The following is a 14,171-nucleotide window of genomic DNA, read 5'->3' on the forward strand; positions in this document are numbered from 1 at the left end:
GCAGGGGCAGGGGCAGGGGCAGGGGCAGGGGCAGGGGCAGGGGCAGGGGCAGGGGCAGGGGCAGGGGCAGGGGCAGGGGCAGGGGCAGGGGCAGGGGCAGGTGGATCTCTGAGTTTGAGGCCAGCCTGGTCTACAGAATGAGTTCCAGGACACGAGGCCTATGTAGAAAGACCCTGTCTCACAAAAACAAACAAACAAACAAACAAACAAACAAATAAGGAAAAAGAAAGAAAAGGGAAATGTGGGGAAGACGGACTCCCTAGAGCTGCCCTCTGCTTTTCGTGCACAGGCAATGGCACAATAGGGAGGGAAGAAGGTCTCACACTTGCTGAAGGGAGATTCAGCCAGAGAAGCCACCTTGAGATGGACTTGAGTTACGTGTCTTTTATTATAAGCAGAAAGGAGTTTGGGGAAGGACCCTGGCTTTGTATAGAATAAGGACAGTTGACTTAGGAAGCAGGAAGCAGGTCATCCTATCCTTCTGGCTGGTGGCTGGATTTAGAGGGACACCAATGTGACTCTCTATCCCAAGAACTTCCAAAACCTTGAATCCAGTTTCAAGCAATCAGGCAAGACACTGGTCCAAACTGGTTCATGACTTCACCTCTGATGTAATCACCCAGGACTTGGGAGGCTCAAAGGGCAGGGTCCTGGAGCACACACGAGTTGGCGGGGTGGGGGTGTTGGGTGCTATCTGTTTCAGATCATTCCCAGACAAAGAGCCATCTTCACAAGCTATGCAGCCACCATGCTTGTGTCCACACAGCATCAGCCCGTAAAGGACAAGCTCATTGAGAAGAAAAGGGTTGGGGGAAATGGCCGATGCAGAGAGGGGCTTGACAAAGGTTTCAGATGGGCCACAATGAGGTGTCTGAGAGTCCCTGGACAGAGAACTGAAGTGGGGTGAAGCTGGAATGGACAACTCTGGTTAGGGCCTCAAACAGAGACAGAGCTGACAGTCCAGCTGAGAAGAGCTGAGGCGCGGCTTGTCTGCGTCTCTCCCCCAGCCCTCCAAAATGAAAAACAAAACAAAACAAAACAAAAACCGCTTGTAAGCCCGGTGAGATGGTGCAGCTGGTAAAGGCTCTTACCTCATGCAAGCAGCATGCAAATCTGGTGATGACCTGGGTTCAAACCCTGGAGGCTAAATAAAGGCAGAAGGAGAGAATCAACTCCACAAAAACGTGTGTGCGGTGCATGGCATGTGCGTCCGTGCATGCACACAGACTAAGGTACAAACATACAAACAAATAAACACATACATTCAAAGTCATCGTGGGTGCAGAGTGGAGAAGGGTGGAGGAGGAGACTGACAGGTGATGAGGCCTACAGTGTGGGACAGGCTTCAGAGACAGGAAGTGGGGAGAGTTACCAGAGGTTGCTGACTCTGGACCTGAGGAGCTGCCCTCGTTTCTGGCTTGGCATCTGGGTCCTGTGACAGGAGAGCAGGTTGAAGAATAACATTTCCACATCAGAGGAATGATTTCCAGGGAGAATACCCAAGACAGAGGGTTCACCAGGGTCCAACCTGGGGTCTTGGATTTGGAAGTGTCAGTGCTGTGGTCATGGAGAATAGTAATGCATGAATGTGCCAGAGAGGGCTACTGAGAGGAGATGCTGAGGGAGGAGCAGAGTGGGGGGAACACCGTGCAGGGGTTGTCTGAAAAGAAGGGCCTGGCCCAGAGACGAGAAGGAAAGAGCTAGAGGGGAGAAGTCTGGCTCTTGGGGTCCGAGTTACCAGTTGTTCCTGAGTTCAGAGATGATTTGACCCTTGGGAGCTTGGGAAGAGCAGAGGCTTCCACAGCTGAGGACCCTGAAGGAGGGCCCCTGAAGAGCAGGCCCAAGGGACTATGGTACATTCCTACCTCTGAGGGAGGAGCTACTGCAAACATGGTTTGACCTTCTCTCTACCCTCAACCTCCACTGAGGTGGAACAGCCCTGAGTGTAGTTCTGAGCCTGAGAGCCATTCAAATTCCTACATAGATTTCAGAACATGGGTTGGAACCTGGGTCCCAGGAGATGGTGAGTGCCCGATTGATTCAAAATTAGCTGTTGCTTGTCCCGCCCACAGGACTCGAGGCTCCCTAGGCCTGGCTTCCTCTCAGAACCTGCTGTTAGATGCCAGGCCTGACTGAACAAGACCCTGAATTCACAGAACCTTGGCCCCTGTCCTCCCAGGACTCATTTGATTCTGTGGGGCAACCTGTTCCCAAGTGTTCTGCTTGTTTGGTTCCAGGCACAGGGAGGGCACCTCACCTGGGTCATGGGCTTCCAGGGTCAAGGTGCTGATCTCTGGAGGAGAGGGAAGCTACTAACCCTCTCCCTCTTCTGGCCTCTTCTGGCCTCAGGTCCTGGCCCTAGCTTGTCACAGCCCACTCCTCACCAGTAACCACTACATGTTGTGCCCCAGAGGCCCCCATTCCAGACCTGATTCTGAGGGAGAACCTGGCTTCTTGGCTGCTCGCAAAGGTGTGACCACGTCTCTTATGCTGTGGGAGGACTGAAGATGAGGGCAGAATTGTGAAAGCCACAGACAGGAAGTTTAAGAAACTCCCAGGCTCGGGAGACAACTTGGTTGGTAGAGCTTGATGCACGGACAAGAGGATGTCACGTTTAAGTTTGTATCTGAGAAAATATAAAAAGCTGGGCATGGGGGGTTGGGGATTTAGCTCAGCGGTAGAGCGCTTGCCTAGCACGCGCAAGGCCCTGGGTTCGGTCCCCAGCTCCGAAAAAAAGAAAAAAGAAAAAAGAAAAAAGAAAAAAGAAAAAAGAAAAAAGAAAAAAGAAAAAAGAAAAAAGAAAAAAGAAAAAAGAAAAAAAAAAGTTGGGCATGGCGTAATCCAGCACTGGAGAGGGAGGGCAGAGACAGGAGGATCCCTGGGAATTGCTGCCCAACCAACCTATCCTACTTGGCAAACATCAGGCCAATAGAGACGCTGTCCTGGAAAATTAAGGTGAATGACTTTTGAGGACACTTGAGATTGACTTCTGGATCCCTCCCTCTCTCTCACCCTCTTCCTCTCCTCTCTCTCTCTCTCTCTCTCTCTCTCTCAACGTCAGCCTAGCAGTGATTTCAGAGGACAGGTTAATTCAAAGCCCAGTTCTGACACTGACACACTGTGCGACCTTGGGCAAGTTACCGAACCTATCTGTTCTCAACTTCTCAGTAACAGTAACGGTATTTACTTCCTATTGTTGTTGGTGAGACTGAGTTCTAGATGAAACTTAGAGTAGGTGCTAACTATGGCCCTAATGATTGGCCCCTCCACAATCGTTCTGTACAATGGGCAGCCCGTATTCATTCTGAGGGAGGAGCTTGCTAAGTCTCCCTTCTCATTCACTTCTTGCTGGAGATTTGAAAGGTGGCTTCCCAGGACCCAGATCTGGTGAGGATAGAAAGGATTTGGATGAAAACCTCAGATGCTATAAAAACAGTCAAATGAACAGCAAGCTCAGCATTGATACTCTACTTTCTCCTCTGCTGTACAGACCGACACCTTAGCTGCCACTTGCCAGCTACTCTCAGCAACTGACACCATGGTCATACCTGGATCCAGTAGCAAGACTCAGACAAGAATACTCCTGGATGGGTTTCATCCGTACCTGGGACGGAGACGTGCCTGAGGATATAGAGCTTGACTATTGACGTGTTTATAAAAAGATAAAGAGAGGGGGATGTGTTCTATGGAGGTGTGGTGAGGTATGGGGGGGAGGGGGTGCTTCACAGGCTCATGTTGAAGCATCCCTTCCCTTCCCCATAAGGGACCAGCCACACGATGGAATAGTATAGAATAGAGTCTGTTTAGGGCATGGAGAGTGGAGTTAAGAGGGTAGTAGGGACAGAGAGAGAGAGAGAGAGAGAGAGAGAGAGAGAGAGAGAGAGAGAGAGAGAGAGAGAGAGAGAGAGAAAGAGAGAGAAAGAAAGAGAAAAAGAGAGAGAGAGAAGTAGAGAAGAAGAGGAGTAGAGGCTGGCCATGAGTGCATGGAGAGAGGGGGGAAGGGAATGGAGAGAGAATGGGGGCAGGAAGGCAACAGCAAGAGAGGAGCAAAAGAGCAAGAGAGCAAGAAGACAGGGCAAACGGCGCTTTTTATAGTGAGTCAGGCATACCTGCCCGTTGCCAGGTAACTGTGGGGCAGAGCTTAGACAGAATGCTAACACTATAGTCTCAGGAGGGAGAGTACCAAGTTCCCCTCTGTAACTCACCTGCTAATGTTTTGCTCAAGGCCGGTCTGAATATCTATCTATCTATCTATCTATCTATCTATCTATCTATCTATCTATCTATCTATCTATCTATCTAATGGCCAGGTCTTACTATGTAACCTTGACTGGCCTGGAATTTGCTATATCGATCAAGTGGGCCTTGAACTCACGGAGCTCTGCCTGCCTCTGCCTCCCCTAACTTGCTCCCATTGGTCCTCTTTGTCCCCCAGTTTGGACTTTGAGGTCCATCATGTCAATATTTCCATAGTACTTGGGTTTTCCTGCCCCATCTTTTCTCCATAGGACCTTTTCACGTCCCAGTGAGACTCCAGCCCAGAGCCAACTGCTACCCATGTCTGCATCCTGGCCTCAAGCCGTGGCTGCTGATGGAAACTTGGGGTTTTCTTGTCATGCCACAGGGGAGGTCCCAGGTTTCCTGGTTCAACCCCAGAAGCAATCTCCACTCCTGTGCTCCAGAAAGAGAATTCCAACTGGACCTTGTAATAAAGGGAGCCATGAAGAGCTCCTGTTAGCAAGCAAGGAAACAAAAACATGTTCTTCAGAAAGGGCACAGAAATGGGCACCTACATCCCAGATCCCAGCAGGCAACAGGGCTTATATTTCTCCGATTCCTGATGTTCCCTCTCTTATACTTCCTCCAGGCCTAGAACTTCCAGCAAATGAGTGTATTTTTCTCAGAAGCCCATTGTACCCAGATTGCGATCTATTCTAAAAAGGTGTATAGAATGCAATAGTATGTATAGACATTCAAGTGCCCGAAGTTGAAATGTAGGTGAAAGGGTAGTAGCACTCTGGGCATGCTCCCTTGGTCACTTAGTCTTTGTATCTTGCTTTAGGGCCTCTGAGCTGGGCCAGTGGGAGGCCCTACTGTTCCTTATGTCCTATTTTGGAGGACCAACCATCAGTTTCTCCTAGAGCTAACCTCCTGCCTAACAGTCATACCTCTGATCCTCCTCCATAAAGCTCCCTTTAAAACTGCCTCCGGTTTGCAGGGAGAATAGCCATGGGTGAGGGCCTCCCTCGGTTTTCTGCTTCAAATCCACAAACTCACCTGTGTCCATCTTCTTCCTTATCTTTACCAAAGGGAGACGCAAGCTCATTCCAGCCACCTTGTACCCTGGGCCACCTGCCTTCCCTACTCCAAGACTGACTTCTGTCTTGCATCTTTAGGTGATCACAGCTTAATCAACCACATCTCTCCTATCTGGACTCCTTTATGGGCCCACTTTCCCAGCATCCATTGCATCTCGGAGCTTTATTGGAGCACCCCGATACCTTACATCTAAGTCCCATTACCTTACATCTGGACTGTGCACTGATTTCTCAACTGCTTCCCTAGCTCCATGTCTGTCCCTTTTCAAATCCACCATGTGCAGACACAGACGTAGGCTCCCCTGAACACACGGTTCTGTCGAGGCTGTTTCTGTGTAAAATCTTCACAATGGCCTGGGAAGTGGCTTCCAGAGTAGAGTGTTTGCCATGCAAGTACTAGCATTTGGACCCCCAAGCTCAGTGGAGTTGGGGAGTCTCCAAGTCAAGCTGGGCTGCAGATTACCTGGAACAGCAAGCTTCAGGCTCAGGGATAGTGCCCCCCCCACCCCCGTGCCCCAATGTAAGGTGGAGAAAGGTGAGGGAAGACACCCAGAGTCAACTTCAGAGCCGCACATTCTCGTGTGCACGTGTTCATGTGTCCATGCATATACGAACGCACACCACACACATATTCATGCTACCAAACCGGGAACAACCTTTATTAGCTTCCTCTTGGCCATAAGGAAATGGCCTACTATAAAGAGACCCCTGAAGCCCTCGCCTAGCACCCCCTTTCTAGCCTTCTTCCTCACCTCTCCTCAGCCTCATACACCCTCTCTGCTGCCTCTAAATTGCTTATGTCCTTTGCTCCCCTCTCTCTGAGCTCCTCTTCCCAGCCTCTCAGGGGCAGCTGAGACAGCATTTCTGGGGTGTTTAGTTAGCCATCTTGTCTTTTCCTCCTCAGGCTAATCCCTATCTCTCCAGGGGAGCCAGGCAGTCTAACTAACTTTAGCCACAGACCTCCCTGGATGAAGATCTTCATGTTTTTCAGTGTCTTAAGGACAAAGTCTAAATTCCTCCCTAGGCTCTCAAAAGGGAGGAAGAGAGAATGCCTCTCACATTCTCTTGCTGTGTTGTTTGTGCAGTGGCAGGGTCTGAGTCAGCAGCAGAGTCTGAGGTGGGTGGCGCATCCAAGGCAGATTTTCTCCAAGGAATGTTCTCTGCAGAGTACTGGGTCAGTAGGGGGCAGGAGCAGCAGAGGCAGAGGCAGAGGCAGAGGCAGAGGCAGAGGCAGAGGCAGAGGGTAGGCTCATCCGTGGAGGCGGGTTTTTCTGAGAGCAAATGTGTGGCTAAGGAGCAGAGGAACCTGACAGAGGGTGAAAATGGGCTGCAGAGTTTTAACCAAAGACAAGGGAGGTGAAGATGAAGGGAAAGTGTTTTCAAGAAGGGACAGCATTGGAGAGAACAGAGAGGCTAGTGGGCCGCTGTTGGTGTTATGAACCAGACGTTGAATGAAATGTTTGCAGCAAGGCAGCAGAAGGCAGTGGGCTGCAGGCCTCATATAGCGATGGGAGCGGTAGATGACTCCATTACCTAACTCAGGTATGGTCGGGTGGGTGGATGTCCGGCTTCTACAGTGGGAGGGAGCGGGTCATCTGGACTCCATGCTGTATTCTCTCCCTCACATCCCTCCCTGGGGCCCTAAGCCACTGCCACATACTCAGTGAGGGTCTAAGCTGTGTGTCCCCTTCCTGTCTTCTAAGCCTCTGTGTTTCTGATTTCCTTTAGTGTCTTAAAAGAAATATTGTCTCGGCCAGAAGGAAAAGAGACCCTTTGCTTACTCTGTCCAGGTGGAAGGATGTTCTGTGGCCCCCTTGTCCCCCAGGACTTGGTCTAGGGCTGTGTCTCTTGTAAGGATTTCTCAGGGAGAGAGTTAAGGCCTCAGGAGGAAAGAACTCAGTGTAGTAACCTAATTTCCCGTCCTCGCTGCTGTCCCTTGTATATACATTGTCACCTGCCCAAGTTACAATGCTTCAGCCACTCAACAGAAGCACCTGCAGCACACTAGGTCTTTGTTGGAAACAAGAGATACCTTGACAACCAAAAACAAAACACACAAGCTGCAGGGAGGAGCTTACACCCAACCAAGTCTCCTTAGACACATTAAGGCCTGTGGGTTAGAGTCTGCAGCAAAGAGTATCTTGGGCACCAAAAAGGAGCAAGGCACTAAGTTAAGGGGAGGGGGTCAGGAAAGACTCCCTAGAGAACGCAGCTCCCCAGAGAATGGGGTTCTAAAGGATGAGAAGGATGGGACACAGGATACAGAAAGGGACGAGCGAGAGAGTGCCACAAATGTGTGGAAAATTTGGTGTGGTTGGTCCACGGAGCTGAGAGGAGACCATGTGACATTAGGGAAAATTTTAAGGTAAAGATTTTAAGCTAGATTTTAATTTTAGTTTTACCATGATCACTCTGTGACATGAACGTATGTCTGTGACAGGCAACTGGTCTCGAAGACAAAAGAACAAAATCAGTGGGAAGGCAGCTGTACACTCAGGGCCAAGACAAAGAGTGTCCCTTCTAAAGAATAAAGATGTGTGTTATCAGGCCAGTGCTTGTGTGGGGGCTCAGAGATGATATCATTGGTCTTGGGAGAGGAGACAGTGAAGGAGCCAGCCACTGTGTGGGACCACGCTGAGGCCTCAGACTTAGGTACTGAGGAACTAGAGGCACGGTCAGGCCAGATGTAGGAACCGCCGAGAGAGACAGCAGTGATCCCATTTTGAATGTGCAGAGGGAGGAAGCTCCATGGGACACTCAGGGTTTCTGTTGTTCCGGGCATTCTGGGGTGTGTGCTGTGCTCCTCTCCTGGCCCTGCCCACCTTGTCCTCCTCTCAGGTGGCAGACCCTTCCCCTTGTCCCCCAGCCATAGCATCTATCTCTTCAGGAGACATGTTTGCCCTCTCTGATGACTTTGCCTCACCAGAGCCTGCAGCTCTGCTCTCTCCTGTTCACCTTTGTCCACAGGCCAAAGTACGCTTCTCAGGAGGACCGCTCAGGGACTTAATGGCAGGTGGGGAGTAAATGGTGATCGTGACTCACCCTGCCCACTAGAGCTGCCCTGGGGAGGCGAGTTTTTTGTTAGGGGGATGGTCCTAATGGCTAAGTGTGAATCAGGGTGGTCTCCTTTTATTATGGAAATGAGCCTAATTGGCGGTCAATCCCAGTGAAAAAACTAAGCAGGAACTTTCTCAGCCAGCCCAAAGGTCAGCTGTGAGACAGAATTTTCTTTCTCACAGTTTCTAGCAAGCGTGGTCAGTGTTTAGTCATCTCTGGAGGCTCCTTTAGGTTTGTGTAACTTAATATTTTCCAAGCGAGTTTATTAGTAAATCCTTTAGCACCCATTTTACTACCCCAAGTTTCTCCAGCATCAGCGTCTTTTAGGAGACAGGTGCCTCTCTGAGTCTCTGATGTCTTCTGATAATCTCTACCTTGGGAAGCAGGAAGTGGCCAAAGTAGTAACCTATGATCTTGTCACCTGGAAAGGAAACACAGAACTACAGGGAAAAGGAGAGTCCTTCCCAGGCAACTCCAAGCAGGAAGTGACGTACTGCCTCAGAGAGGCCGGCACACCTCCTCAGTGCCTGGAACCCAGAAGCAGGCCAACTGGTACAAGGGCCACAGGGACGGCAGGCTGTTCTTGTTTCACAGAAGGCAGACCGTACGTAAGGGCAGGGGTACGTTTCTGGAGACACAGTCGCCAGTTAAATCTCCCCTTGAACTGCAAGTCAACACGTGTGAAGGACTAGGTTCCCCAATCTCTCTGGGACCAGAAATCTACTGTCTTTCCAAACCTGTGCATTCCTCTTGACCCTTCCCCCTTCTCTCATAAGAAGAGAAACCCCAAGTCTGGCTGAAGATACCGTGGCTCTATGGCCTGGGATGAGTAGGCCATGGGGGTGGGGCGTGAGGGTCTCTGAGGTGAGATGCCATGGGGAACACAACAACTACAGACATCTTTTCCCCATAATTTCTTTCTTTCTCACTATATACAGTCACCATTTAATTGAACATTTTCCAGGGGCCCAATCACCTCACACAAGAGGCATTTAACCCTAAGACTCGATAGCAACACTGTTCTAAGAAACTGAGGCAGGAGTGGCCTCTCACTGGCCCTGGCTGCTAGGTTACAAGCTCAAAGGTGCTTCCCCATCCAGGTCCATCTCATCAGGAAGCCATTTCCCTCAGTTTTGCCAAGAGTCACTTTCTGAAGAGTGATCACTGGTGTGGTTGGGGATAGGCGACAGTCACCTCTGTGGAGATCCTTGACGATGTCACAGGGCAAGGCTGGAGTTGTAGGGTCTTGGAAATACGGGTCAAGTCTTCAGAGATCCCAGATGAGTAACGCCTAGAGACCCCAGAACCAGGCAGAGGGCAAGGCAGTCCACAGATACAAACAGCCCTAAGGAGGTATCACTCACCTGCTCATGGGATGGATATGTGGGTGCACATGAGCTCCCAATCACATATCCTGCAATGCCATGGCAGGGGGACACACATATATGCATGCACCTGTGCATATCCACCACAAGTTCTGGAGGATACTGAGGCAGGCCATGGGAAGAAGGGCTCCCTCTCTGTCAGATGAGGCTGGCAATGCTGGAGGTGGTCTCATGACGCTGGCCAGAAGACAACTGTCCCGAGATGCTAAAGATGCTGCCGTTATCAGCGTGGCCATTTCGGGTGGAGAACGCCTCTGTACAGATCCGGGGGCAGTGTCCACTCACACCCACCTGGTACAGTAGCAAACCCAGCAGCAAGACTGAGCCCAAGGAAGCCAAGGTAATGCCCACAGACAGCATGGCAGCCAGTGGCCGTGCTGGGGCAGGGGCAGCAGCCAGGCCAGCCAGGGTCAGGCCAGTGACCAGCAGCACAAGGCCACTGAGCAACACTACAACAGCGTCGGCCCCTCCACCGCTGCGTAGCAAGGCCACATGCTGGGCCTGGCGTATGCAGTTCATATCCTGCACGGCAGAGCTCATCAGCTGCTTCACCAGAACCATCAGGGCCAGCAGGCAGAGCACAGTGCCCACTGCTAGTCGCCATTCACCGGATCGGCTGCTGGTAGAGGACAGCAGTGCCACGCCGCCTGCCCCACAGCCAGCCACAAGGACCACGGCCACGGAGAAACAGAGCAAGGAGCGCCGGGGCTGCTGGGACCACCATAGTTCCACCTGCTCTGCCAGCACATCCGGGGGCAGCCCCCTGCCCACTGAGGCTTGTTGGGACATGGCTTGGTCAGGCAGGGTCAGGATAAAGGATCAATGCCAAGGTTCAGAGGGTGTTTATCATGTCCCTGTGACTCCATCACCTGGTGGGCAGCTAGAGGTCCAGTCTCCTCCTCTCAGTCCAGGTTATGGTTACCCTCACCTGCAGGATAGGATTGCATGTTATCTCCCACCTGTCTGGCCCTCACAGTCTCATCCAGGAGTCTTAGGGAAGGGCCCAAGAATCTTCCCCAGGTTTCTCAGGACCTGCTCCTGAAAGCTGCAACCCCAGCACTATACCTTGGGAAAGCACCTCCCCTGACCCCAACATTGTTCCCTCCACCTCAGAGCTTCCCTCCCCGTCAGAGAATCCCCTTGCCCAGCTCCTGACCTCTCTTGCTCGGGCTGTCTCAGTTGCCTGGTCCATCCAAGCTGTCGGAAGAAGCTGGTGGTGCCACAGTGGATGATGGGACAAACCGTCAGAGATAAAGCCTCATTCAGGACCAGACTCACATGGCCTCAGCTGTCATCGCTGAGTCCTAGGGTGGGGGAAGCTATGGGGAAGGGAGGCTGCTGACTTAACCCCTCTGGAACCAGCAGGCTGACCCTGCCCCTTCTCTCATAGGGCTGTATCCTTCCTTCTCTGTGGGTCAGTACCTGACCCCTAACCCTTCTTCCTCTAGTCCCACCCTATCTCTGTCAGGCAAAAAAAAAAAAAAAAAAAAAAAAAAAAGATGCACGCTCCAAGTCTCTCTTTCCAGGGCTGATCTTCCTCCTGGGCCAAAGTCATCTATGATGCAACAGGGCCCAACCCAAATTCCTCATCTTACCCTAAACCTGTTCCTCCTGTGTTCCTTTCTCAAGATGCTATTGCCACCCTCTCGGCCCACTCCGGGGGCTCCTCAAGGCCTTCTGCTGTTGCCAGTCCACGGCCCGAGGGTCTGCCTCTCGCCTCTAAACACATCTCTGTCCAGTCCTGTCCTCAGCTCCCATTCTGAACCTGCCTGCTCTCCACTGATCCATCCCCCCTGCTCTACGACTCCACGTGTTCTCCAAGGCAGCAAAAGGAGGACTCAGGATTTGAACCGCAGCCTAGTCCTTCCCACCGTGGGAATAAGGGGAGGGATCTAACAGTGTTACTCCTTTAACCTGTTCCCTATGGACAGGCAGCATGACTCACACCAGGTAAAAATAAAGCTAGCACTGCTGGCAAGGAACTCAACTTCCTGCAGCAGTAGAGGCCGATCCTGTAGGTGTCAGCTGCGAGTCCAGGGGGGGCTTGGGAAGCACCAGCTCACTTCTTAGAGGATTTATCTGAAAGGGGAGGACAGAGAAGTTTATTCTGAGGAGTGGGAGAAGTCATCTAACATCTTCCTCTCAGACTTCCCATGGGGCAAAGGGGCTCAAAACATACTTTTTGAGTCAGAGAGACTCTGGGTGAATCAGAACCCACATGGAGCAAGCACACTGCTGAGACCGAATTTTTACTCCAACTGTCCTTTGCAGAGGCTGCCCGGCAGGCAAGGTGGGTGGGGTAGGTGCTCACGCCCCCACGGGTGATGAGGGAGGGGCCGTGGGCGGAGTCTGTCCCAGCATTCCTCAGGACTGTCTGAAGGTGCTGGCACCGTCTATTGGGGAGCGACCCCAACGTGGTTGGAGGTTCCCGGTAGTAGAACCGGTGAAAAAAGGTGGGGGTGGGGCGTGTGGGGCACTCACGGGAAGCTTGGCTGTGCTGAATCCGATTTGAGCAGGCAGGACCTAGCAGGTGGGGCGCTCTAGGTCTGTTTCCGGGGAGACGCTTCACCTGCCTAACCTGCACCCAGGTGAGCTGGAAGGAGGGGGGATTAACAGGTGCTGTTTCCAGGGCAGGGCCTGAGCCAATTGGCTGACGTGGCCCGGCTGGGGCTGAGACATTCCTGGGAAGGGAGGGGCTTCTGGCCGCTGCTGTTAGGTCTGAAAGACAGTATGCAGATTGGGTCAGCAGGAGGAAAGAATGCTGTCCCTCTGCCCAAGTCTGAGTCCTACCACGCCACCCCCCAACTCCAACCTCATTCTACCTTCAGCCCCTCCCCGAAGATCCACAGCCAAGCCTGCACGTAATTACAGCCCAGGCCTGTAATCTTTGCACCCTGAGAGGCTGAGGCAGGAGGAGAGCCAGCGGGAGGCTCTCTGAAGCCTCAGCTCCAACTCCTCATTCCAGCTGATTCTGGCCTTTGGGTCTAAATCTCACTGTACCCTCAGTCCCAGTGTTGACGTCTAGCCCCTCAAAAACCCTCAGCCCCAGCGCCCAGCGTCAGCCATAGCCCAAACCTAGCTCCCCTCCATCTTAGGCTCCCCCTAGCCCCCAAGCCCTTTGTTTATCTTCCTGGAGGCTTCAAGTGGGTGGCAGGGTTAGCCTGCCCCGTGGGTTGGTAGAGGCTTTCTGGTAGACATCTGGAGCTCCCAAGCAAGCACTACTTGGATACATTTCACATCCCTTGACAAGGGAAAGGAAACCCTTGCCGTTCAGCCAGACTGTCCTCCACCTGCCCCAGGCCTCTCTCTGCCTGAGTCTGGCCAACTCATTGAGCCAAGATGCCCCATCCGATCCAGTTGATTCGACTGCACTCACGGCCTGTGCTTTCTCCATGTTCCCCCCCCAAAGTTAGTTAGCTTCCACTCCCGACCCAGCTGTGTATTCCCCAGCCATTCCAATTCAGGGATAGCGACAGTTTACTAACCACCATGGTCTCAGCAGCCAGCACTCGGTAGCGGGTATGGTGCAAGGTAATCGGTAAATGTTTGTTGAGTGGCTGGCTAAATAGACGTGTGAACTGACGGCTGTGACTGTTCTGACCTTTGAGCATTTGGGATGAAACCAGGCTGCGTGGTCCTCGAGTGCCTCAGGGATGCATTTGGACAATGCTGGGTGTCCACAGGGGTGTTCCAAAGTGGAGCGGGGATATAGTTCAGGGCTCTGCTTCTAATCCGCAAATCTAGTTCTTAGACACCATGCCCCAAGTGGGCAGAGGGTGACTGGCTGGAGGGTGTGTAGGCTGTCCCACATCTTCTGTCCTACCCCTTCTGCAAAGTATATGTTAGTATGTTCTTCACTCTCCTTTTGATGTGTATTAAAACAACAACAACAACAGCAGCAGCAGCAGCAGCAGCATCAACAACAAACCAAAACAACAAAATGAGATCCAGGCAATCTTCCCAAGAGCAGTTCATAAAATAACAGAGCCTGGTCTGGCTTCCTCTTTGTTTTGTTCTGTGCAGAAGACTGGGAGCCTCACATGGTCTGTATGCATGCATTACAGCTTAGTTTTGTACTTTTACTCTTCTCTCACAGTATTACATCCAAATTCAACTGCAGTTTCCCCTCCCCCTCCTCTCAGAGACTCCCCCTCCCCACATCCCTTCCTCCCTCATTTCTCTTAAAGGAAAAAAAGAGCAGGCCTCCCAGGGATCTCAAAAGAACATGGTATAACAAGTTATAAGGTCAAGTCCTCATATCAAGGCTGGATGAGGTAACCCAGTAGGAGGAAAAGGGTCCCGAGAGCGGGCAGAAGAGTCAGAGATAGACAGCCCCACTCCCATGGTTAGGAGTCCTATGAGAGCACTGAGCTAGACAGCTATAATGGACGTGTAGAGGGCCTAGGTCAGA

General features: G+C 51.9%; 1 protein-coding gene across 3 annotated transcripts; it reads right to left on the reverse strand.

Annotated features, from left to right (window-relative positions):
• Positions 1 to 8,601: 8,601 nt before the first annotated feature.
• NEWGENE_1311937 (transmembrane protein 125) lies at positions 8,602 to 13,297 on the reverse strand. Of its 3 annotated transcripts, NM_001433465.1 has the most exon segments (5): positions 8,602 to 10,688; positions 10,917 to 11,079; positions 11,706 to 11,839; positions 12,242 to 12,478; positions 13,246 to 13,297. In NM_001433465.1, a coding segment is annotated over 1 exon segment (651 nt). In that variant the 5' UTR covers positions 10,550 to 10,688; positions 10,917 to 11,079; positions 11,706 to 11,839; positions 12,242 to 12,478; positions 13,246 to 13,297; the 3' UTR covers positions 8,602 to 9,898.
• Positions 13,298 to 14,171: the final 874 nt, after the last annotated feature.

The sequence above is a fragment of the Rattus norvegicus genome, chromosome 5 (assembly GCF_021556685.1).
Source record: "Rattus norvegicus strain SHRSP/BbbUtx chromosome 5, alternate assembly SHRSP_T2T, whole genome shotgun sequence".
NCBI classification, from domain to species: domain Eukaryota; kingdom Metazoa; phylum Chordata; class Mammalia; order Rodentia; family Muridae; genus Rattus; species Rattus norvegicus.

Coding starts and splice junctions, on each gene's coding strand:
- NEWGENE_1311937 (XM_087660180.1), bottom strand. CDS start 10,549: ATGTCCCAACAAGCCTCAGTGGGCAGGGGGCTGCCCCCGGATGTGCTG.